General features: G+C 33.4%; 2 protein-coding genes across 2 annotated transcripts in view; one reads left to right on the top strand and one right to left on the bottom strand.

Moving 5' to 3' along the window:
• The first annotated feature begins 228 nt into the window (after nucleotides 1-228).
• On the top strand, nucleotides 229-17,693 carry LOC121374292. Its single transcript, XM_041501335.1, has 8 exons — nucleotides 229-360; nucleotides 5,001-5,579; nucleotides 7,257-8,805; nucleotides 12,565-12,690; nucleotides 13,215-13,349; nucleotides 14,998-15,098; nucleotides 15,924-16,072; nucleotides 16,863-17,693. The coding sequence occupies exons 2-7, from the start codon at nucleotides 5,041-5,043 to the stop codon at nucleotides 15,997-15,999; spliced, it is 2,526 nt and encodes an 841-aa protein (XP_041357269.1). The 5' UTR covers nucleotides 229-360; nucleotides 5,001-5,040; the 3' UTR covers nucleotides 16,000-16,072; nucleotides 16,863-17,693.
• The window catches only part of LOC121374433 (zinc finger matrin-type protein 2-like), a 12,547-nt gene continuing 5,252 nt past the window's right edge, over nucleotides 17,682-24,976 (bottom strand). Inside the window, exons 2-6 of the mRNA XM_041501535.1 lie at nucleotides 21,563-21,709; nucleotides 21,131-21,201; nucleotides 20,205-20,278; nucleotides 19,389-19,534; nucleotides 17,682-18,905 (exon numbers count right to left, since the gene is read on the bottom strand). Coding sequence (XP_041357469.1) covers nucleotides 18,777-18,905; nucleotides 19,389-19,534; nucleotides 20,205-20,278; nucleotides 21,131-21,201; nucleotides 21,563-21,709 — 567 coding nt within the window. The 3' untranslated portion in view covers nucleotides 17,682-18,776. The remainder of the gene's footprint in view (nucleotides 18,906-19,388; nucleotides 19,535-20,204; nucleotides 20,279-21,130; nucleotides 21,202-21,562; nucleotides 21,710-24,976) is intronic.

The following is a 24,976-nucleotide window of genomic DNA, read 5'->3' as shown; positions in this document are numbered from 1 at the left end:
ATTGCAAATTCGGCTAATTAAATAAGCGGAATGGATTGATAAACCAATGTAAGAATATATATTGGTAAACAAATTACAATTCTAGCTATTTTAGTTAATTGTATAAACACGTACAAACGTTGATAGATTATAAAACATAATAGCTGTAAATTGAAACTACTATGTAACATATAGTAGTAACTGACATCTCGAACGAAACGAGATAAAACGAGAATTCATAATTGACAGGTGCCCCATTTTTCTATTTATGAAACACTAATAAGAGAACCAGTTCATTCGATCGTCTGCTAGAGATTCTCAAAGCGGCAATTTTAAGTTTAAAAAAATAATAATATTAACTTTAATGTTGTTAAAGCACAGGTAAACATAGCAACAGGAAATAAAAGTCCATCAATATATTGTTTCTTTATAATAAACCATACACTAAATGATACAACTACAGCTTGTATAAGATAGATCTATGCTAAGATGGTCTCCAAGTCCAAGGTGGCAAGGACCAACATCATGACAAAAAAAATAATTGATTAATTAATCGATTAACGATAATAATAATAAAATTAATAAATAATAATAGTATATGTATAATGACAATTAGAAACAAAACAAAAAGTAACCAACAGTGTTTCTGCCAGAAAGAAATATTTGGGTATGGAGCTATGGAATTGAATGCAACCACAGTATGAAAGAAAATGGGCACAGTTTAGGGTTAGGGTTAAGAAAATCATACAGTAATAATATGAGTCATTAATTTTGTCAAAATGTTAACTTAAAAAAACTATAATTTGGGTATGGCGCCATACCCGTTTTATCTTCTGGCAGAAACCCAGACCAAGTAAAATGAAAATAATTGAATAATGATAAACCAAAACAAAAGAAAAAGCCACCTTTAGCCTAGGAATAAATAAGAAAAAGAATACCAACGACATCACAAACTGTTTTTAGTTAATGACCAAAATACAAATACCATACTTAAGGAACAAATATTCTACATTTTTCAGTTACAGTATATGAAATAAAAATATATTCTAATCGGTTAACTTAATAAAACAACAACTTTAATGTGAAACAAATCCATTAAGGGGTGTTCTTATTATGTGATTAAGCTCACTTACCGTACTTGTCACATGCAATTTCATCTCAAACTGAAGATAAACGTCACAAATGAACAACAAGTAGACCATAACAAATCAGATGTTGATTGCACGAACTGAACACAAGAAAAAATCCCAAATGGACTTTAAAGCTTTAACACAGTTAGGCATGTTGACAATATAATTCTGTTAGATCTATGTTTGAATCTGTGTGTCAGAGGTTTGATTTCTCATGCATGCATGATGCATGCAAATAGATTTGATATTTGATTGTGGTTTTTTTAATTAAAGTTATTTTTGTGGTGTTTTTTAAAGTATTTTTTGTGTGGTTGTGGTATTTTTTTTTTATCTCCTCCCTTCCCCCAATTCATCGGAAACATTTTTAACAATAATAAAGTTTAAACAAGCCGGTTAAGTACTGGGACTGTTAATAGAAAACTTAACAGGAAATAGTATACAAGTCCTACGTAATTAATAAAGTACACTTTTATACATTTTAATTTTTTTTTGGTAATAAATATTCCAGATCATGTTTTTTAAAAGTGTTTTTGAGAGAAATTGGCCAAGAATATTTTTTTACGCATGTATGTTAAACCATATCATCCCTCTACATTGCGACTGATTTGCATTTTTTTCATTTGCCAATTAAAATATTTCATACTATGTATATAACAATACAAGTAGGCGCCATCAATCCTAGATGGAAAAGTTAACATAGAGGGCTGCATACATGTTTTATGTTCAGATGTTTATTTTTTATGTGAATTGAATTTAATGCATTTGATTTCACATATATATTGTACATGCAAAATATAAAATATTTTATCCATACATATTATATTAGCATTTTTTTATATAACTTAACAATTTTGAAAATCTATGCTTTTTTTAAAGAAACTTTTTTCTTTTTTTTTGTGGAAATTTGTTTGAGTAGGGCCAAGCACAAAGAACATAATTGATTGACTGTCAGTTTCACTATATTGCTAGCTCCTTTTTGCAAATGTTAGCAGCCTATATTTGATAGAAACCTTCAGCAATTTTTTTTTTTTTCAGTAGGCCTATGTACAATGTTGAAAAACAATAAAATGTTCACGAATGGTCATTGCTTAAATTTTAAGCAAAGTTTTTGCTAACAAAAACAATTTTATTTGGATGTAAAAAAAAATTGAGTAGGTTTATTGTTTTATATTTACTATGTATTTGCAAAATAATATAGAAGTACAGTACTTGGGGTGTTTTTGTTTTTACACTCCTTTCATCATGTCTAGATTTGCATAATTTGGGGTACTGACCAGGGTTCTTATTGCAGGGCATAATATTTTACGAGAAATGTTGTTCTGTTCACTTGTCGGTTACGCGACTTTAAAATCACGAGAACTGCCAATCTGTTACGTGGTGAACAATTGCATTCTAAAATTAAAAGTACCACATAACTACTGAAAATGAAAATCAGTTTATGTTTTTGAATCACAGAACACAGAACTGTAGTTTAAGTGTTTTAGGATTAGGTAGGCCTAACTCATCGGTTACGAGAACTATATTCACGTAACCGAACAATCGGTTACCTAAGTAAAGCTCACATGAACTGACTTCCGGTTACCTAAGATTATGAAATATTGTCCCCTGTTATTGTCTTTGAATGTAGGGACCGGCCACGGTGGCGTCGTGGTTAGGCCATCGGTCTACAGGCTGATAGGTACTGGGTTCAGATCCCAGTTGAGGCATGGGATTTTTAATCCAGATATCGACTCCAAACCCTGAGAGAGTGCTCCGCAAGGCTCAATGGGTAGGTGTAAACCACTTGCACCAACCAGTGATCCATAACTGGTTCAACAAAGGCCATGGTTTGTGCTGTCCTGCCTGTGCTGCTAATCGGAAAGAGTAGCCCATGTAGTGGCGACAGTGGGTTTCCTCTCAAAATCTGTGTGGTCCTTAACCATTTGTCTGATGCCATATAACCGTAAATAAAATGTGTTGAGTGCGTCCTGCCCAAATTTTGGATTAGCAGCAAGGGATCTTTTATATGCACCATCCCACAGAGAAGGTAGTACATACCAGTCGTGGTGCACTGGCTGGAACGGGAATTAGCCCAATAGTCCCACCGACGGGGATCGATCCCAGACCGACCTCGCATCGAGCGAGCGCTTTACCACTGGGCTATCTCCCGCCCCCTGAACATAAGGTTTTATCGGTGCAGTGATGTTATTAACAGCTGCCGAAGAGTTGTGAATATTCAGAAATGCATTTCAAGTTATGTCAATCTAATTAAAGGAAGGGACAATCAAGGCATTTGACCTGGTATGCATATTCAACGATATATAATGCACATTATTGCTTAATAGCAACAAGTATAATCGTATAGTTAATTAATAAAACGGTTAAATGTGACGGTTATTATATATAATGGGCGCAGCCATTTTGTATCATCCCAGTGAATACGCCCTCAGGCGAGCTGGTGGTTACGTAATACCTAACGTGTCACGTCAGGAATTAGTCTTCGAACTGAAGAAACAAAACATACCTGATTTTTGCGGATGCATCGCAATATTCTGTAATAATAGTCATCCCAGTAAGCCAGCGACAATTATATATTACTTTTAATACAAAATAAACCACCACTGTCAAAGTATTGAAATAACTGTATTATGGTTTGTACATAAATTAACACACGTACTGAAATAATAATCGGAGTGTTTTCTTTCCGTGGCCTGTACCTGTGGTTCCTGATTGGCAGGTGTATATTTAGACGGTCCCCAGACACTGTGTCTAGACACACTAAAAAGACATGCCTCTTTTATGAAGATCACAGGGTATTTCCTGCCCCGAGTCAGACCACCGATTATATCGGAGGCCGGACTGGGGATAGGCGTGCTCGAAACCATAGAGGTATGTGAGCACGTTTAAAACATATCTAATCTAATCTAATCACAGGGTATTGTGTGATAACAGCACAGATACACCTCAAATCGTAATGGACATTACCAACCACCCAGCTTTATTACTGTAAGTAATTCTGTAAAACCCTTGATTAAGTAGACTTTCCCATTTAAAATCACAAAACTTACCAATTATGTAGAAACCAAAGAAAAGAAAATTATCACTTGGGTATCATGAGTGGTCATTTTTACTCGAACGTAGCATACTAATAGGCCTAATAATATGCATTTTTTTCTTTGGATTTAAAAAAAAAGAAAAATACTATAACTCCATTTCGTTCTATTGATGCAAACTGAAATATATTTAGTTAAATAGTTTATTATACTATCAAGTCATTTATGTTGTTTTACAAGTCAGGTTGATGAAAGCGAAGCGCCTTGTCGTAAATTAGAGCGTTTGTTTACACTGTGCATAGAGCAGATGGACGGAGCTGACATCACTTCGCCCCAAGCTATACCACTGGACGTCAAAAAACAAAACAAAATGGCTGCCCACAGTTAGCAGGAATAATCATGTTTTTTTATTAACTCTAAAATTACGCGTTTTTTATTTGTTAAAGTATCAGTATGTGTTGGTGGTCCAGGTATTCATCTTTCCAACATATAAATCTATTGTTTGAGTTTACTCTACCTTTAAAGCTTAAAATTTCATTGGTTTAATTTGGGCCCAATTATTTTGGTCAGGGCACAATGTTTATCGCTGTAACACTGGTATAGTCTAAAGCCTACAGAACACCCCCCTCCCCAGCTTTTGCTTTTTAAATGCAAATTGCATAATGTATTTTAGTGAAAAATAAGGCACATAAAACTTGTTGAGGTTTTTCTTTAATGTGTACAAGTCACATGGTGTGTAGTGTGTCAGCATTTTTAGTTAAGTTTTTATTGCAAATTTTTTTTTTTTACTTAGGCTGGAAAATGTAAATGAATCAAGGCATTTTAAAAATTATTTTAAATATATAAAGATTTGTTTTAGTTTTATGGTACAATTTCCGATGTGAAAAACAGAAGTGAGCATGGCAAAGCCACGGCGAGCATCTTTAAATTCATTAGACACCCCTAGACCATCAACACCATTTCGACATCAAAAGGTGGTAAGCTACCAACTGTTTTACCAGGAACAAAAGGCACGACTTGGATCACTTTATACATTCTTAACACGGGAACAAATTAATCTGAAAATCAAAGACAAATGGAAGCAGTTAGAGACTAATCAAAAGAAGAATTACACTAAGGCCATATTATGTGTCACACCACTGAAAAAACCTATCTTAGACCTAAAGCTGGCTTCTTCAACACCTAAATATTCCTCTGCAAAAAAGAAAGGTTCATCAAAGGTTGATTCTGAAGTCTCGTCTTTGCTTTCAACATCTCCATCACCTGTTATTTCCAGTCAAGAAAAAGTGCAACATTGGCTAAATGATCCCAAACATGATGTCCTTGGTAACAGCAAGAAATATGAAGCAACACAATATGCCTTGAATTATGGCATTCCTGAAATTATTGAAGAGACTCCTGACAAACCAACAGGAATACTGAAAAATAACAGTTTCAGGTACCCTATTATAATAATCTGATTGATATAACTGTCATGTCGACATGGGAATTATATAGAGGATAATAAACGAGTTACCAGTTATTATCAAATTTATGTCCCGAGTGAAATAATGTTCACCTGTCACAAGCTTTAGCAAGTGACAAGTGAAAATTATTTCATGAGGGACATAAATTTGATAATAACTGGTACCGAGTTTGTTATTCTATTTATTACCCCAGCTATTTGGGGTTTTTAAAAACCTTTGTTTTCGATATAGCCTTCATCGGCTACACGTTCAAGTATATAGAAACAACGTAAACTACTTTACTGTTCTGGCTGTTGCTTTAACTTTGTATTTTATTCGCGGTTCACAGATAATTTTCAAAACTCAAAGTTCTATATATTTTGTAAAACAAAATCTATACCATTTTATTACAAGTTTAACACTGAAACCAGAAAGATGTAAATGTAAACGCTTTAAACTACGTGACGTCATTGAGTGTGCTTTGCTAAATCGTGATGACGTCATATTTAGAACCGACAAGGTGATTGGTTTGTTGGCGTCAAATCGTCCAATAGTAGTGTTCGTTAAACCAATGCATGATAATTTGTCAGTGAGAAATTATGATTTTTATTTTCCCCGTTATGAGTGCCTGCTGAGGTAATAAATTAATATAATAGATGTTGCCTGAACATGAGATTCCACAAGCACTTGCTGAAGGTTTTAAAGGGTTTGGTTCTATTGAAAGATGTTTCTGACTAACGGAGCGTTTTTTGGTGGCAAATCACATATTAAATATAAATCCTAATGTTTGTAGCAGTCCAAGCTGGATTTTACCTTGTAATAATTTTGTATGTACAAAAAAATATGATAAGTAGTTAAAGTACTAAGTGAAATTAAAAATGACTGCTGCAAAGATTAACACACAGCTGGACACACAGACACTGGTATTCGAAACAGGAAAATGTATTTCATATGTAATTTGGCGGAAGGAATTCGCAAAGTCGGTTGAGTGCTTGCTTGAGGTGCTTGCGTCGCAGGATCGAACCACCTTGGTGGATCTATTCAACTGATTGGGTTTTTTCTTGTTCCAACCAATGCACCACAACTGGTCAAAGGCTGTGGTATGTGCTTTCCTATTTGTGGGAAAATGCATATAAAAGATCCTTGCTGCATACGGAAAAAATGTAGCACTTGGGTTTTCTCTGATGACTACGTGTCAGACTTACCAGACATCCAACAGCCGATGATTAATCAATCAATCAGTGTGCTCTAATGGTGTCATTAATTGTAACTAACAATTTAGTAGTTCATGTAAGTAATTATTTCATTTTATCTAACAATTTGGTACATGACTTATTCAGTGTATACAAATGTTATACAACATGAAAAATACATTTAATAAGTGTAGAATACAGGATCTAGTTTTCAAAGTTTTCTGGGGTATTATGCCCCTGAAACCTAGAAAGCTGGGCATTTGATATTTTTGATATTCTTCCTACTCATTATTAAGTGACAACATATCTTGCCCCTTCTAGGAAAACATCCTGCATGAGATGTTGGAATTTATGCTTGATTTTATTACTTTTCTACAGGAATATATTGGTAATTAGATTCTAGAAGTTAACTAATTTATTTAATTTATGTAATGAAAGATTCTTACAATACATATATAAGTTTATTTCTATTTTCAGAAATTCAAGTGAAGTAAAAATCAAATCAAAGAATAATTCTAGAGTGAGTTTTTCACCAAGGAATAATAAAACAAAATCCTACCCCTCTAAAAGTAAAATAACAATGAAGGTTAGTAATTTGACAGATGTACCATGCATAGGCAGACAAAAGAAAACATTGATCAAAGACAAAGATGTTTTTGATTTTGACGTAATTGATAATGTGGAGTTATATATTGAGGATGAAATTTCATTGAATCCAGAGGTGAAAAACCAGTCCATGAGCTCATCCAAACTGACTTCCCAAAAGAAAAAAACAGCCAGAAAGTCATTTAATTTTGAAGATGATAAAAGTTTACAGAATAAACAAGTACAACTCATTAAACCTAAATTGAATGGTAATGTTTCCAAGCAGACTTTGAATACACCAGAAAATAAAAAGAAACAAAAACCCCCAACACCAATAGCTAAAATGCTGAGATGTCCAAAGAAACAAAAAGCACAAAACTCAAAATCTGAAAATGAGAGAGAGCCTGGCAAAATTGTCTTAAATAAACAGTTAAGACCACAGAAAGATATTTCTGAGTTAAAACTAAATCTAAAGCATAGACCAAGAACTGATACTCATGCAGTGAAACAAAGGCTTCGCCCTAGACACAAACAGTTTTCTCCTGAATATTCTAAAAGCAATAGGTTCAAGAGTAATTCTCTACAAGAAGATCAGTCGACAGAGCACTCTACTTTCTATAGAAACAGAAAGGGTTTGCTTGTTGGACCAATCATCTATGGTGGAAGTGACAATGTGTCAGCAGGATTGTCACCATCAGTTTTTGATGACCGTGATGCCAATTTTGATGACCAAGGTGCAAACTCTGATAACCATGGTGCAGACTCTGATGACGATTATGGCTATTACACTAACCACAAAGGTCTGATATTTGGTCCCATTTCAGATGGGCAGTCTTTCACAAAGAAGAATGAGAAGAAAGAATATGTTAAAGATAGTACGGTAGCATTTGTGTCGAAGAAAGAAAAGGGCACTCTTGTTGATAAGGTGTTTCCAAAACAAACTAAAACATATACACAGAGACGGAGAACAATATCAGGTAATGCTCAACAAATTCAGAAACCTTCAAATGCTTTGTACTCATCAAATTCAGAAAAGACCGTACCAAAGGCAAATCGTTCCAAGAGTTACAGAGCTGAAATAACAAACTGTAAAAAGTGTTTGAAAAAAGATAATGACATGGGTGATTCTTTAACTGTCACAAATTCAAAGTTCTCAAGGCAGAAAAACACACAAATGTTGTTAAATGATAAATTACATCAGCAAAAGCCTTCATCTCCTGCAAGTTCAATACCATGGGAAGCTGATAACAGTGTGAAGGATCTGGAGAGCTTATCCATTGCTAGCACAGCTGATTTGGAATTGGTCCACCCTCAGATGACCCAGTCAAAGACAACATTGGCTCAAGTGTTATCCAGAATGCAACAGATTACCTCCCCTATTCAGATGTCATTGGAGTCTTCACCAAGATTATTGTCACCTACTCTCTCTGGAATATCTCAGGTATGAATAATATTTGTTACAAATAATAATAATCTTGTAAATATTACTGGTTGGTCAATGTTATCATTATGCAGACATTGGGTAGTTTTGCTGTTATCATAATGAAGATGGCTTTTTATGTTTAATTTTCTACTTGGTAATTGAGCAGTGCAATAGATCAGTTTCCAAATGGTTTCTAACTCCCACAGTAGATTGCTGTTCTGGTGCTGATCCAAATTTAATTCTGAATTGATGTGAACTGATCACTTAACACCTTGAATAGCAGAATTGCTACATAAGTTTCAGAGATCGCTTCACAATTTTAAAATATTAAAGGATTGCTCACGCAAGGCCTTTGGACTGGTACGTATGTTCAACAATATATAATGCACATATTGCTTAATATCAACAAGTATATTATTATATTTAAATAATAAAACGGTTAAATGTGACGGCTATTATATATAACGGGTGCAGCCATTTTGTTCCATTCCAGTGAATACGCCCTCTGGCGAGCCGATGGTTATGTAATACTCAATGAGTAACATCAGGAATGAGTCTTAGAACTACAGAAACAAAGGTTTTTGCGGAATGATAAAATAAGCATGCATTGCAATGTTCTGTAATAATATCCATCACAGTAAGCCAGCAATAAGTATATATTATTTTTCAATACAAAATAAACCACCATTGTCAAAGTGGCTACACAACAAGTCGAAATAATTGTACCATGTTTTGTCCATGCATTAACCTATATACTGAAATGATACACAAAGTGTTTTCTTAGTTAATTGGTCTATTCTGTTAGATGCCTCTACCTGTGCTTCCTGATTGGCAGGTGTATATTTGATAGGAAACCAGACGAGCCAATTAATTACCACTGTCTAGACACAAAAATACATACCAATATTGTATAATAACTTATTGCCCCTAAAATGATAATGGACATGGTTTATTACTGTTGATAGTTCTGTAAAACTATTGATTAAGTAGACTTTCCCATCGAAATCACAGAACTGACCACTTACATAGTCCCAAAGAAAGGAAAATTATCACGTGGGTATCGTGGGTGGTTGTGTTAGCATACCAATAGGCCTAATTTGTCCTTTGGATTATTTAACAGAGAAAAATAATGTAACCCCATTTTGTTCCATTAATGCAACTGAAAATATATTTAGTTAAATAGTTTATTATATTATTATGTCATTTATGTTGTTTTACAAGTCAGGTTGATCAAAGAGAAGCGCCTTGTCGTAAATTACTGATTTTGTTTACACTATGCAGACAGGAGTTGGTAGGAGCTGACATCACTTCACCCCAAACTAGAGTACCAGACACATCGAAAACAAAAGAAAATGACTGCCCAATAGCAAGAATATATTTTTTTATTATTATTATTAACTCTAATATTACGCGTTTTTTATTTGTTAAAGTGTCAATGTGTTGGTGGTCAGGGTATGCATCATGTTTTAGTTTACTCTCCCTATAAACAGCAATTGCTAATCACTTTTCAACTGACTAGAAAAATCAAGATTTTGAAAACAAAAGTTCCCTGGAATCAACGTGTATATTATAATTATATTAGTAGTGTCTTTCACTATAATGCAGTTTTTCAGTCTCCAGTAATAAAGTTTCCTGTAGTAAATTATATAAAATATGCACTCATAACTTTTTTTTGAAACATATAGAATAATGCATAAGTGGCTGTTAGATACCATTTATCTCACGAGTTGTTTTAAAATGTATCTAACGAGCGAAAGCGAGTTTGAAATGTTTTTAAACGAGTTGTTAGATAAATGGTATCGAACAGACACAAATGTATTATTCTATTTCTTACATATCCCAGGGTTTCTAGATTATGGTAGCCCCACTCCCATGGCTAGTGATATTAAATTTTGGGCTAGTAAATAACTACTATTGCCATGCCAACGGCTAGTAAAAAAAAAAGGTCATATGTTGCAGTTAAGTCTGTTTTGTAAATATGAATATCCTGCCCCCACCCCAACCCCCAACGTTAGTGTTTTTAAGCTCTATCTCCCTCTTTAGGCGACATATCTGATTATTACTATTATTTAGTAAAATTGTATTAACTTAAAGTAGGGCTAGTGAATTTTTAATTGTGGCTAGTAATGTGTTTTAAATCACCGATCCCATGGATAGTGGATTTTATAAAAAATTTAGAAGCTGTGCCATATCCTCAAAAACCATGTTTTAAGCAAATTTTAACATGTTTTTTGGCTAAAAGTTATTTATAACCGTTGTACTTGTAGCTGACTTACGCATCACAGACACATGGATGTCAGGTTAACTATACATCATAGTCTAACCAATTTCCATTGTGTAGTTTTTCATTGGATGTATGGCATTGGTGACCTGTTCATCAGCCTAAAGCAGCCAGACATATGTCTTGAAATTGTTAAACAACCATGTGTAACCAAAAATAATGCATGGTATTCTCCCCAATGGGTGTGTAAGAAAAACAATACTACAGTAGAGTGTTCAAATTTTAAATTTTAAACTGATGCATACATATGTATTGCATAATCCAAGTCAGTATAAAAATACATGTATGCAAAATAGGACTCATCGAGTGAATTTCTGATGACCATATCATATCTTTTATTCCATGTAATGTATATACTGTTGCCTTTTTTTAATGGGGTTCTTCTTAGGTATGGTCAACTTGTGTGACCAAATACCGGTATATAATATTAAACACAATGTATATATCTTTACTCTCAAGACAAGTTTTTGAAATACAGTCAAACCTTGTTACGACTGTCGTTACTACAACATTTACACAATCCGACCACAAATTGTTGGGAACCAATGTACACCAATGTTATTCTGTTCATTACACCAGAATTCACACCTTCCAACAGCGACAGAGCAAATTTGGAACAATTGTGCACCCGATGTCTAAAAACACCTCTTTGCAATGACACTACATAATCAAAGATGCTGTAGCAGGTTGGCAGTACACACAGCCATTTGGCATCCTTGATCTCATCGCGAAACGACAGAAAGAAAGAAATGTTTTATTTAATGACGCACTCACCACATTTTATTTACAGTTATATAGTGTCAGACATATGGTTAAGGACCACACAGATATTGAGAGAGGAAACCCGCTGTCGCCACTTCATAGGCTACTCTTTTCGACTAGCAGCAAGGGATCTTTTATATGCACCATCCCATAAACAGGGTAGTACATACCCAATGGGCCCACTGACGGAGATCGATCCCACACCGACGGCGCATTGAGCGAGCGCTGTACCACTGGGCTACGTTCCTCCCCTCAAGCCGACAGTGTCACATGATGTCGGAGTTACCGATGTCGGCTAACTCTGTAGACGTGTATTGCTTTTGAACATAAGCCTTTAGTCATTAATTTAAAGGATTAACTTCAAACAATCATGTCTACTAGTTTTATGACATTTTAAAAATGAAGTAGATTGATTAGATTGACTGCATGCACCTTTAATAATAATAATAATAATAATATACTTAGTATTTAATGATGGTCTGTGATCCATCCCCATCAGTGGGACCATTAGGCTATTTCTCATTCCAACCAGTGCACCACAACTGGTATATTAAATGCCTTGGTATGTGCTATCCTGTCTTTGGGATGGTGCATATAAATGACCCCTTGCTACTACTGACACCCAATAGCTGATTATTAATAAATCTGACAGTCTAACTGTATATGTTATTTTTCATACTGGTTATTCCTACAATAACTTAATATTAATTTTTAATGTCACTTATATTTTCCAGCTTACTAGTTTATCAGAGAAATCTTCAAACCACAGTGAGAAAGTACTTAGACAGGTGGATGAAAGGAAATCTATTCTAAGGAGTTTTCATTCACAAAATCAAAAACAGGGCACAATAATACCACAGGTACATGCCAGATTTAAGTTCAACTAATTGTTTAATTTTATATTTTCTTTTAATATGCTTTTCATAAAAATATGTTGGGAATATAATGAAATATATGCATAATCAGCGGGTTTTGTTTTACAAAGAGTACACATCCAATATATTTAATATTAAATTTACTAGTTATGGGATGGGTTTTAAATGCAGTATCATGTATTTGGTGATTTAAATTATAAGTAGATTTCTGCTGCTTTTTAACCTACATGTATATATTTAAAAGACTAATCAATTCTCACAAAATGAATAGGCACACACACACACACACACACACACATTTACACACCATATTACATCACACACCAAACATACACACAATATAATTACATTCAGCATGATTTATAAAGATTTATATGAATATCAGGATATATTTTTTTATAATTTGTTTCTAGTTTTACCATGTGTTTTTTGTTTAACCTATTTATCTATTATTGTTTTTAACAACATGTAAAATATGTCTTTTCATCACATGACCATGAATCTTTCAGCTTTCTAGTTTGTCCGAGGAAGCTTCAAACCAAAGTGAGAAAATGCAACGTAAACAGATGGAAGAAAGGAAACCTAATTTAAGGTTTAATTCACAAAATGGAAAAACAAAATCAAGACAAAGCACTGTTTCAAAGGTACACAAACAATTTTAGAATACTTACAAAATGCTCTTCTTTTTTTCTTTGTACAGTATTTGTAATTTGTAAAGAAGTTATGTTATGTTTAACTTAGATTTTTAAAAAAAGAAGTCTTATTTGTGTTGGTGGTAGCAATCTAGACAATTAGTAAGCTCATAAATGTGTAAATGCAAAGGTTTAACATAGATCGAGTCATTTTAACTTCTGGTAAATATAAAAGGTAAACATAACTAAACATTTCACATGTGCATTTTTATCTTCTTTTTAAAAAAATTATTTTTAAACAAAATCTATTCTCAAAGTATACAGCCAAACCATTGTATTAAAGTAAAATTTATATTTCTAACAATATATTTAAGTATTTCAATACAGCCAAAATTATATTTTGTCAACCAATATGAAAGACAATTAAACAAGCTTAAGCCCTAAACTAGAATGGCAAACCTATGATGTCATATGCCGAATAAGGAAAACAAATCAATTAATATAACAGCTACAGTTTCATAAAAAATAGGTATGAAGCATTAGTCTAATACCAAATTCGTTTTACATTTTATAACACATTCCATAACCACATTTCATATAAAGCACATTTACACAATTACAATACTTTCCTAAGTAGCTTAAAGGATGATTCAAACAATTAAGTTTCTTTATATTTGTTAACAATCTTCTTCTTTTGTGAACACAGAGATACGGGGCTTGAATTTATATTGCTATAGGTCAAGGACTTTATCAGTTTTTGCCACTGGATAAAAATTATTGCAGTTGACTGAAGGGATTATTTTTGTTTTTTATGTTTGTGGCAAATGTTACCATTTTAAAATTGCTGTAGGCCAGCTCAGAATTGTTGTCAGTGAGCATTTACCCATGGCAAAAACATTTCAAAATTGATGTAGGTAACAACTTCATAATTTCAAGCCCTAGAGATATCACTTGATGAAAATGTATTACAAATATTAATGCAATTCATGAAAGGTTTCAAAGTTATGAGCAATTATAAACTAACAAAGTTCAACAAATTTAACCTTACATTTGGGTCAGATGTCTGGGCCAGAGAGGTGTGTGGTTATAGACTTAATGAACACAAATACCAAATCTGAAAGCCATTCATAAAATGAATTATAATGAAAAAGCAATTGGAAAAACTTTTAACAAGAAGAAGTTTGATTAATTAAGCACATTGATTAATTAATCATCAGCTATTGGATGGCAAACATTTGGTAATTATAGTCATCAGAGAAAACCCGCTACATTTTTCCTAATGCAGAAAGGGATCTCTTATATGCACTTTTCCACAGACAGGAAAGCACATACCATGGTCTTTGTCGAGTTGTGGTGCACTGGCTGGAATGAGAAAAAACCCAGTCAGCTGAATGGATCTACCAAAGTGGTTTAATCCTGCAATGAGGTCTTTTAATGCAGTAATGTTATTAAAGGCTGGTAAAGAGTTGTAGATATTCAGAAATGCATTACAAGTTATTTTAATCTAATTACAGAATAACATTTCAGTGACTTCGAGGTGAAACATATTGAGGTCAGCGTGTTTGCACTTATATTGTGCACGTTTATCGCCTCAACTTTTGTTTAAACTAAAGCCCTGGACAAGTTTACATGTATAATAATCAATTGTTTCTGTTCTTAGAAACTTACTACACATGTCAGTCAAGAGAAAGACTTGCTGTGTGACATGTTTCAAGATGTGACTCCACCAGAAAAGAAAAAGATGAAACTAAGAGAACGCAGGTACTAGGTTATGTAAACAATGGCACTGCTTTAAATTATTATTATTTTTATTTTTTTGACTTTTTAAATTGGACTGAATTCCACTTTAATATTAGAATAAAGTTAGTTTTGGTTTAACACCACTACTAGAGCACATTGATTTATTCATCACTGGCTATTGGATGTCAAACATTTAGTAATTTTGACATATAGTTTGAAGAAATCTGCTCCAATTTATCATTACTAGCAAGGGATCTTTTATATGCACCATACCACAGACAGGATAGCACATGCCACATTGGCTAGAATGAGAATCAATCCTAGACTGACTGCATACAAAGCGAGCGCTTTACAACTGGGCTGCGTCCAACCTCTTGTTCCGATTTCACCATTTGGAACAAGTTAACAAAGAGTTACTGGTCATTTGCAAAATGGTCACATTCATGTTTGAGTAATAATTAGTATGTAATGGGAAATCAGTATTTCATAATGAGATTGATAGATAATGTGTTCCGATCAAGTTAACACTAAATGTTCTTGCAGCCATTTCAGCTTATTGATGGACTAAAATATGACAAAAAACAAGACATTTCTAATTTGTATTTACATGTACACATTTATTTATTTTTTAAATACTGATCCTGTGCAATCTCATAACATTGTATTTAAAGGTAAGCAAAATGTAAAATATTGAAGAAAAAAAAAGATCCTCCTCCACAACACTCAATGTCAACACTAATTTTAAGATAAAAAAATGTGTAAGTAATGTACTAGACTAAAAAAGGGTAGTTTAAAGGCTCCATTAATAATTACATAATTGTTAATTTATTTTGGGTTTTTTTCCAGACTGGTTGCCAGTAACAAGGAAGCTAAAATGCTAAATTTTGAAACTATGTTTGATGAGAGAGACATCTTTTTGTAACCAGATGTGCAGCTTGATGTCTGTTGTAATGAAATTTCTGCCTCCAACAAGGAATACTATGGTGCAGTAATAAGGCCTGCACAAATTGTTTCGTTCGTGCGTCGGTTATGCAAATTTATTTCGCATAACCGATTTACCGTTCGTGCAAAACTTTCTGAATAAAATGTCCTAGAGTCACCGGTTTTCGATCGCTTAAGCGAAATGTATGAATAAAATATAAATAAAAAATTATAAGTATTTAATAATTTTTCTCTCGGAACAAAGCAGTGACTTCCGTGTTCGTTTTCGTTCTTGTGGTGACATCAGTGTTCGCACATTCTCGCACTATTGCAATTACAAATGTGAACGATCAGAAACGCGTGTCGATCGAAAACGTGTGACCGTACGATACATCGCGGGTACAAACAACTTGACTGGTTTCCGACATGTGTTATTATAATTAAATGTTACGGAAATGGCAGATACCAGTCTAGCTAGAATACTTATATTGTGAAGTGTAAGATATTCTCATTGGTTGTTGGATGTCACCGAAGGGAATTCCTTCAAAATGCGGCCAATCAGAAATTGCGATACTTCCATTAATAAACGTTAATCGGTAAACTTCGGCTGATTACGGGAAATTGTCAAATATCACACATGGCGATGAAAAATTTGACTGTATAAGTTTGACGTGTATACTATAAAGGTATATTATTACAGTTCATTTTTACTTCAACATGACAATGGTGTTCTTTATTAAAATTATTTTAAAGTTCTTTTTCATTTTTAAAAAAAACCGGTTATGCAAATCAAAATAGGTTATGCAATTTTTTTTGGCATAACCGATTTTCCGGTTATGCAAATTTTTAATTTGTGCAGGCCTGTGTCATATGCAAAGTAATTTTCTGGTGTGAATTAATGGCAATGAGAATATACAATGTTTTGTAAGATATTTGTTAAAAAAACCCAGTTAACTGACAGCAATGCGATGAAGTAAACATGACAGTTTAAGTATATTATGATGTCTACCAAGTCTTCTTGTGATGATTTATTATTCTGTACATTACATATATAATTAGTTTGAAAATTGTGTACAAAAATAAAAACAATGTCCATGCCTGCATACATTCTAAGGTTGTAGTTTATGGATATGACTTAGTAGCAACCTCTTTACACCATCCTATATACCCTGGAACAACTATATTTCCTGCACTTCATTTTATTTATTATGGTGTTGTATTTGAATATTATCATGGATACATGTAACGTATCACATATTTTTTACATATGCATGCATAAATTCTTGGCCTGTATATCATGGATGCAACATACCCGCATTATGATTTGCTAAATACATACAGCCCATTTCAATTTTCTATCCAGTCTTGAAATTAATGACTTGATTAAAAACGACAAATATTTAACATTACTTTTTGTTATGATTAGAATTTTATGTAATGTATAAATAGTTAACATTACATTTGTTCAATTTGTTTGTTAAAATTATAAATGCCATCCTTTAAAATAATATTAAGGTTTTCTTTGTTCATGCATCACTGCTTGTGGAAAATTCGAATACAAATCTTTTAAAAAATAATTTTTTTTTTATAATTGTATTTTAATGTTTCTTGTTAATTAATTAAAAAATATTTAAACACAATGTGTAATATCTTATTTGTAAAGCTGTGAATAAACAAAGCTGGTGTTAACAAAAATATATTTTGCTTTCCTATTTTATTACTTTTAGATAAAAAATTACAAGATTACTTATTGCAAGAAGCTGTCCAGAATATTGTTACAATAAGTTACTGAATCTTAACCATAATTATTAACATGGGGCATGATTTAGCTGTCACTAGTGCTTGCCTGAGAATAGATGGGTTGCACAATTAATCATCCTCTATGAATTTGGTTTATTTCCCATCCCAACCATTGTTCCAAGACTGACACATCAAAGGCTGTAGTCGGTCTCTCGACAAAGTGTTGAAATGAAAAACATTTTGACATCAAATCCAGTTTAAAATGTGGTGAAGTGTCATTTTAAAAAATATTTCTTTCTTTTCCATTTTAAAAACTTCTACCTAAAAACAACTCTTTTATGAGGCCATACACAGCTCTCTCCCTACCAATGTCAGTCTCTGTAAACCATCTGTAGCTGTAATGTTCAGCTGATGACTCAAAAAACTAAAAATGTAGAATCAGTCTGTTTTTATGACCAGTCAGTTATGACCAATACTCAATTTTGTCAGTTTAAACTGTTACACACAAACTCAACAAAATACACGCAATAAATTATACACAACATCCTTGCACAATGTAATAATCTTTCTGACACTGTCACTGGGGTTGTCACAAATTATTCTAAATGTGACGACTTATCACTTTTTACTAAGAAATGCATGTTACGCCATGTAGTTGACATAAGAAAAACCAAAACTGATGTTATTAGCTTATGGTGAAGTCCACATCATTAGACGCAAAACTGGATCAAAATGATGGTCATAAGAGACTTCTGTATACATAAAATTCCTTGCAGCAGTCGGTGTGTAATCTATTAGCATTCATAGAAATGACTGATATCTTGCACGGAAGACCATCATCACCTGGATTACACTTTTCCCTCATGTCACATTTTACTCACATCGCATATGGAGACTTACAAAGGGAAATATTTTACATGGCCTCTGTATCATAGAGATATGATTCATGAGATAAACTGTAATGGAAACATGGAGTCACTTGTAGTATGTCACCAAAAATATCTTTTTCGTCTGTTTTTTTGTTAAAAAAAATTAAATTCATTTTTTGGATGTCCCAAATCCTGAGAATCCCATAACTGCTGCCATATCAGAGTCCATATCTTGATCTGTATCAGTATTGGCTTTCCTCTTTCTTTTTTCTCTTCTGTAAGCTTTCTGTTTTTCTTCCTTTTGTTTTAAAAAAGTAAACAAAAGAATGGGGTTACGTTTCAGTCGTCAATTTTAAATCTACCACTTAGCCGTTGCATATTCTATTAAATACAAATAATCACTGTACAGTCTTATACCTTTTATGTTAATTCACAACACTGCTATTACAGATGTTAAATATAAAAGGTTTAGGAAACAAATTACATTTGATTTTTAATTTTGCTTTACACATCTGTTTTAAATATTTGCATATATTGAACAAAAAAACAAAAAGCAAAAACATCCCAAAAAGAAACAACAAATAACAAATTTAAAAATAAAATAGCACTGGAAGATTTTTCTAAAATATTTCAATCAAAAATAATTGTGCCGATTCTTGTTTAAAGATGAGAATGGAGTGAAACTGAAATATACAGATCACTTTCTCGATATGTTGGTAACTTTTATATTATAACTGTTATTTAGATGTGAGCATAAAACAAAACAGAAACTGAACATTACCTCTTCCTTTAGTTCTTTCATTCTTTCCTCAAAGTCGTATTCCTTTTTCTTCTCCTCTCTCTTTTTCTTATTCATTTCAAATCTTGCTCTAACTTGGTCTAATGATGATCTCTCTATTTTCATGGACATACCCAGATTCCTTTGATCTGATTTAAAAAAAAAAAAGATGAGTTAAATAGCACACTAGTTAGCAACATGAAAGTGTCATTTACTACGAAGTTTTTAGACACACATGAAACATTAAAAATCATGGACTTTACAGTAAAATAGGTCATACATTTTACTATACCTTTACCATGGTTTAAGCCATATTTCACCAAATTGCCAAATGCAATTAAAGTTGTCATTACCAATTCACCAAAAAGCTAAAGTTTTGCTACAGATTTTTTGATCGAATTCACTAAATTGCTATTAATTTTTGGCGTTCAATTAAAACTCTACTTTACATGTAATTATATGTTTTTCAAGGCTCGAACTTAACGACGACAATTTCCGTCGTTGAGATATAAATTGCCTTACCTCCTCAACGACTGCAAAATGTATACACTTGGTGTACATTATCTGCCAGTATATAAATGTGTACATTTGAAATATGTCTACATACAGGAAAATAATCTTTCAGTCATGTTTATTTGCTGCAAAAGTCAGTTTTTAAAACAACTGACGTAGGCAGAGTCAAAATTGCCATCAGTGGTTTCTTTCACCCACAGCAATTTAAAAATAGAATTGCCATGGGAGACAAATTCTTAAGTTCGAGCCCTGTGTCTTTCCACAAATATTTTATGTGAAGACTTGTTAAAAAATTTAAATGCTCACGTTTTTTTCCATTGATGTGATCCAAAAAGTTGATAGAATCTTTAACAACACAGTCACACACATTGCAATAATAACTGAAATACAAAAAAGCCATAACTGGAATAGTGAATTTTGTACTGTAATAAGAAAAAGATAATTTTTTTCAATAAGTGCAAAAGTTTAGAATTTTTATTTCAACCAATAAACTTTTTGCAAATGGAGGTCTCTTTACAACACAAATTGTTATATCAACAACCATTTAAAAAAAACTAACATGTTGCATTGATACCTGCTATTAACACTGTGTTGATATTTCTCATGCATGTGGCATTTATATCAGACTCTTGTCCATGTTAAGGGGACAGGATATAGCCCAGATGTAAAGCGCTTGCCTGATGCACTGATGGTCGATCGATCCTCGTTGGTGGTCCCATTGGGCTATTTCTCGTTCCAACCAGTGCTCCACAACTGGTGTAACAGACAGTGGAATGGTACATATAAAATATCCCTTGCTGCTAATTAACCCAATTAAGAGTAGCCCATTGCGCTTCATTAAATAAAACATTTCAAATACTTTCTTTTCCTTCTTTGTCCATGTTAAGGTTGTTTTTTGGCATTCAGTACATGATTCTCTTCTGCGTTTGGTTTTGATTTGTTTCATTAAAGAGTTATGTCGATAGCAGAACTTCATCTGGCATAACAGAAATCTATTATATAGCATTCCTATATAAAATGCATCACCAAAGGAATGCTATACAATACATTTCTGTTATACCAGATGAAGTTCTGCTATTGACATAACTCTTTAACGAAACAAATCAAAACCAAATGATTTCTGTATAATTATTTTTTTGTCAATGCTTCATAACTTTAGAATTAGCAGCATAAGAAAAAGGATGGTGAGACAGTTTAAATACATTTAATTAAGACCAAAAACAGTTACAAACCCTCCTTGCTGAGATGCTGGTGTTGTTTTAGTGATTACTGAAGATTTTCCCAGTTTAGAATCGAGATCGACCTGAAACAAAAATCAACATTAACATTTCCAATGAATGTATTAATTAAGTTAAAAATAAAGAAGTTCATTTATGACAGACAGGTACACACACATTGTACATGTAGCATTGTATTTATTTCATACCTTAGTCGTCATTTAAAATCAGAAATCCTGGCCACACTTTCTGATAAAATCAAGCAAGTTAAAAAAAAGAAAAAAAAGAATGCCTGCAATGCGTGGGAGAAGACAAAATTTAGCAGTTGTAAACGTTTTCCATAATTTAGGTATGATCATGAAAAAATAAAGACTTTCCAATATTTTAATGCATGTTTGTATTCATTAATGAATAAAATGTAAAATTAATGTAACATGTAGTACTCACCTTATACTCCCTAGGTTTAAGTAATTCACGTTTAACAGGTTTTTCCTTTTCATCTTCGTCAAAGAGTGATTCTGCAGCCAACCTCTCTCTGGCAATCTTTTCATATTCATCTCTGTCCCACTTGCGCCGATGATCCGATACTGTTTTCTATGCAGAAAAGAAAACATTTACTGACAATACTATACAGTGGCCATTGAAACTACTCTGTTTGGGAGCCTGTACCAGGAGGCGAAACCAGTGTCTACCATCTGTACATCTGACAGCTTAACCATTACTCTACCTAGGCCAAGACAGTGCTTGGTGAACGTGGGCCCCTGTTATACTAAAAAAGTTACTGTGTTGAAATGTAAACATAATTTGTAAGAGATTCATTCTGCATTCATTAGAAGTCATTAATATCGTATTTCCCAATTCTTAAGTTGTGAAGAACGTTCATTTGGCCAAATAACCTGTGAACACAACTTTTGAACTGGGGTAGGATTTTCTTAACAAAGTAAAATCATTCAGGATTATAGTAACAGTGCAGATTGTCTATAAATCACCTGAATGCTCTCCACTTGGTTTATAATTTGGAACTTGTGAATTCACGATATTCACAAGCACAAAATGAATGCAGCATAACTTTCTCAGGTCAGCCAGTATACTGTAAAGGCTACAAAATAGCTTAAATTCCAAGTTCGTATAATTGATTAACCATACATACACTTAATAGTCTTACGAAACATTCATTTTTAAACATACAATATTTAAAAGATATGGATGACATAACTTTAAATAAAAAGGTTTTTAAAACAGAAAATTATCAATCATTGGGAGTAGGAAAAGACGCATCGAAATAAAACTACCTTTATTTAAATTGTTTTGACAAAGTGTTTGAATTTCAAGTTGAAAAATGTTTAAATGCAACAAAAGTTAAAGGTCCACAATCATGGCACATTAGTAATACACAGTATATAAAAAAAAATACATAAAGATTACAATATTAACCATAAAAAACAAAAATACCACCCCAATTATTAATAAAGTGACTTTTTGTAAAACGCTCGGGGGGGGGGGGGGGGGGGGGGGGGGGGGGGGGGGGGGGGGGGGACGACGACGAAGACACGACGACACTGATCCAGTTGATTTGACCCGCATCTGACCTGTGATGTAGCATCAGGTGAATTCCACTCATTCATTAGTAGGTTAGCATGGCGACAGCATGTAATGATTCTTCGGAAAATAGCTCATTCTTATCGGACGTTAGTTTGGACATTTCGGACTTGTCTATTTATTCTAATGCTACCTCGATTGGTGAGGAAGAAGGAGAAAATCTGTTAGGGTTACTTCCCTATCAGTTTGAACCATAGTACACGGATGATGATCCGTCGAGCCAAATGCGGTCAGCCTATTTCGGTGCCATTCCCTTCAACCATCTCAGATAATTGTCGTAATCCCCAGGTGTGAAGTGGTCACTGCAATTCCAATCCCATTTTGACAGTCCTTTCTAATACGCACATGTTCGGTTTAAGAACTGCTTCCGTGCAAACAATGTCGGTTTGTCTTTTGGAAAAATATGCAAACTTCTTTTGCCTTTAACTGCAGCTTTTGTACATCCATACAATGAACAATGGTTCACCATGTTTCACATTTGAAAGATATCTTCAAAATAATATTCCAAACATACAATTCAATTCAATGGAATAACATTTTCGCATTTTAAAAATACACGTGTTCCACTTCCATGTAAAATGACCGAAAGGCTGCGAATGTTATGCCGGTTAGCGCGTCACAGGGTCACGTGACTTGACTCTTGGAGTTCTGAGGCTTTTTAGCAATCGATGGGGAAAACGTGACTTTTTATTGCGAATATATTAAAAACAGGTAAAAAAAATTAAATGTATTTTATTGATACTTCATATATATTGCAAAAGGTATATGTAGATACCAAACAATAGTGAATTACATTTTTGATAAATGTAGACCTTTAATGGTTTCGATTGTGTGAAGGTATAGTTTCTGAAATTATTTACTAACATTTTATGAAAGTATGAAAATATGCAACAGTCAGAAACACTTGATGTAGTAAATGTGAATTACTGAATACAATTGGGAAAATCTAACAACCCTACCCGCCCCCCCCCCCCCCCCCCATTTTTATGCTACTTGAGCCAACTTTCGAAGGGGGTGGGGGTGCTATTTCACTAGGTAATGTAGTTTTGCGGAAGTATATGTGTATATATATATATATATATATATATATATATATATATATATATATATATATACACACACACACACACACACAATGGGTTGTGATGATTTTATGGTATAGCAGAGTGAAGACTCTTCAATATAAATGTAACTTAGGTATTTAGAGTCCAACAGGATTTTTGTTATATTAGTTAGAAGAAAATATTGTAATTCAAAATTGTACCTTTTATGAAATATGAATTTCAAAGAGTTCCTTATTTTCCCCATAACGATTTTAAAGAAATATTTGTTAGAATTAGTTTAAAGGGACACACCCTAGTTACGGCTAGTTCTTAACCATTACGGCGTTGTTTTTCGCTATTAAACCCATTTTTTCACAAATAAAATTGCACTTTACTTACCGTTTATTATTTAGAATATACATTTCCATTCACCTGAAGTGTTTTTTGGTAATCCTGGTTTTTGTAATACCACAAAATGCATTTTTCGTATTTCATAAAATGGCACGGGCCTCTGAGAAAAAAACGTTGAGCGGACAAGGTCTAATCTATTTTTTGAGGGGATATTTCCATTTCAATGTCACAGACGTTGGTATACCATGTGACCGTTATCATTTTGGTTTGGTTTATTTTCTCGTGCACGGTTCGTGCAATCAACATCCGATTTGTTGTTGTTCATTTGTGAGATTTTTCTTCAGTTTCGTGAACATTTTCAGTAACAATAAAGTTCAGACAAGTAAGTGTCTCAATACAAAACGTTACAAACCCTTAAAACCAATAATTTTGCTAAGTCTTACAATATCTGGAGAGGGGATACAACCAGGACAGAACAGTTGGAACATGTCCAGGAGAGGTGAAACGAACGCACCCCAAGTCTGAGAAATTTGTCGTGACGTAGGCATTGTTGTGCTTCGAGCGACATCTACCGGTGACATCAGAATACTAACTTTCAAAATTATTTCAAGCAATTGGGACATGGGGATTCGGAGTCCGGCGATTTCGCCCGGTTGATCTTGCCCGGGTGATCTCGCCACGGGCGAGATAGCCGTAAATTCCATATACTGATGGGCGAAATCGCCGTACTCTATATACATATAAGCAGACGGGAATGTCACTGTTTATTACAATAAATTGGTTATTATAATAATATTTAATTAATGTTTTGGGTTTGGTACTGTTCTTTAATCCCAAGCTTTTGTTTTTTCTGTCATTGCTTTTGTTC

Source organism: Gigantopelta aegis, chromosome 6 (assembly GCF_016097555.1).
Source record: "Gigantopelta aegis isolate Gae_Host chromosome 6, Gae_host_genome, whole genome shotgun sequence".
Lineage (NCBI taxonomy): Eukaryota > Metazoa > Mollusca > Gastropoda > Neomphalida > Peltospiridae > Gigantopelta > Gigantopelta aegis.
Note: the sequence above shows the minus strand (reverse complement) of the source record. Positions and strands in the feature narration are given on the sequence as shown.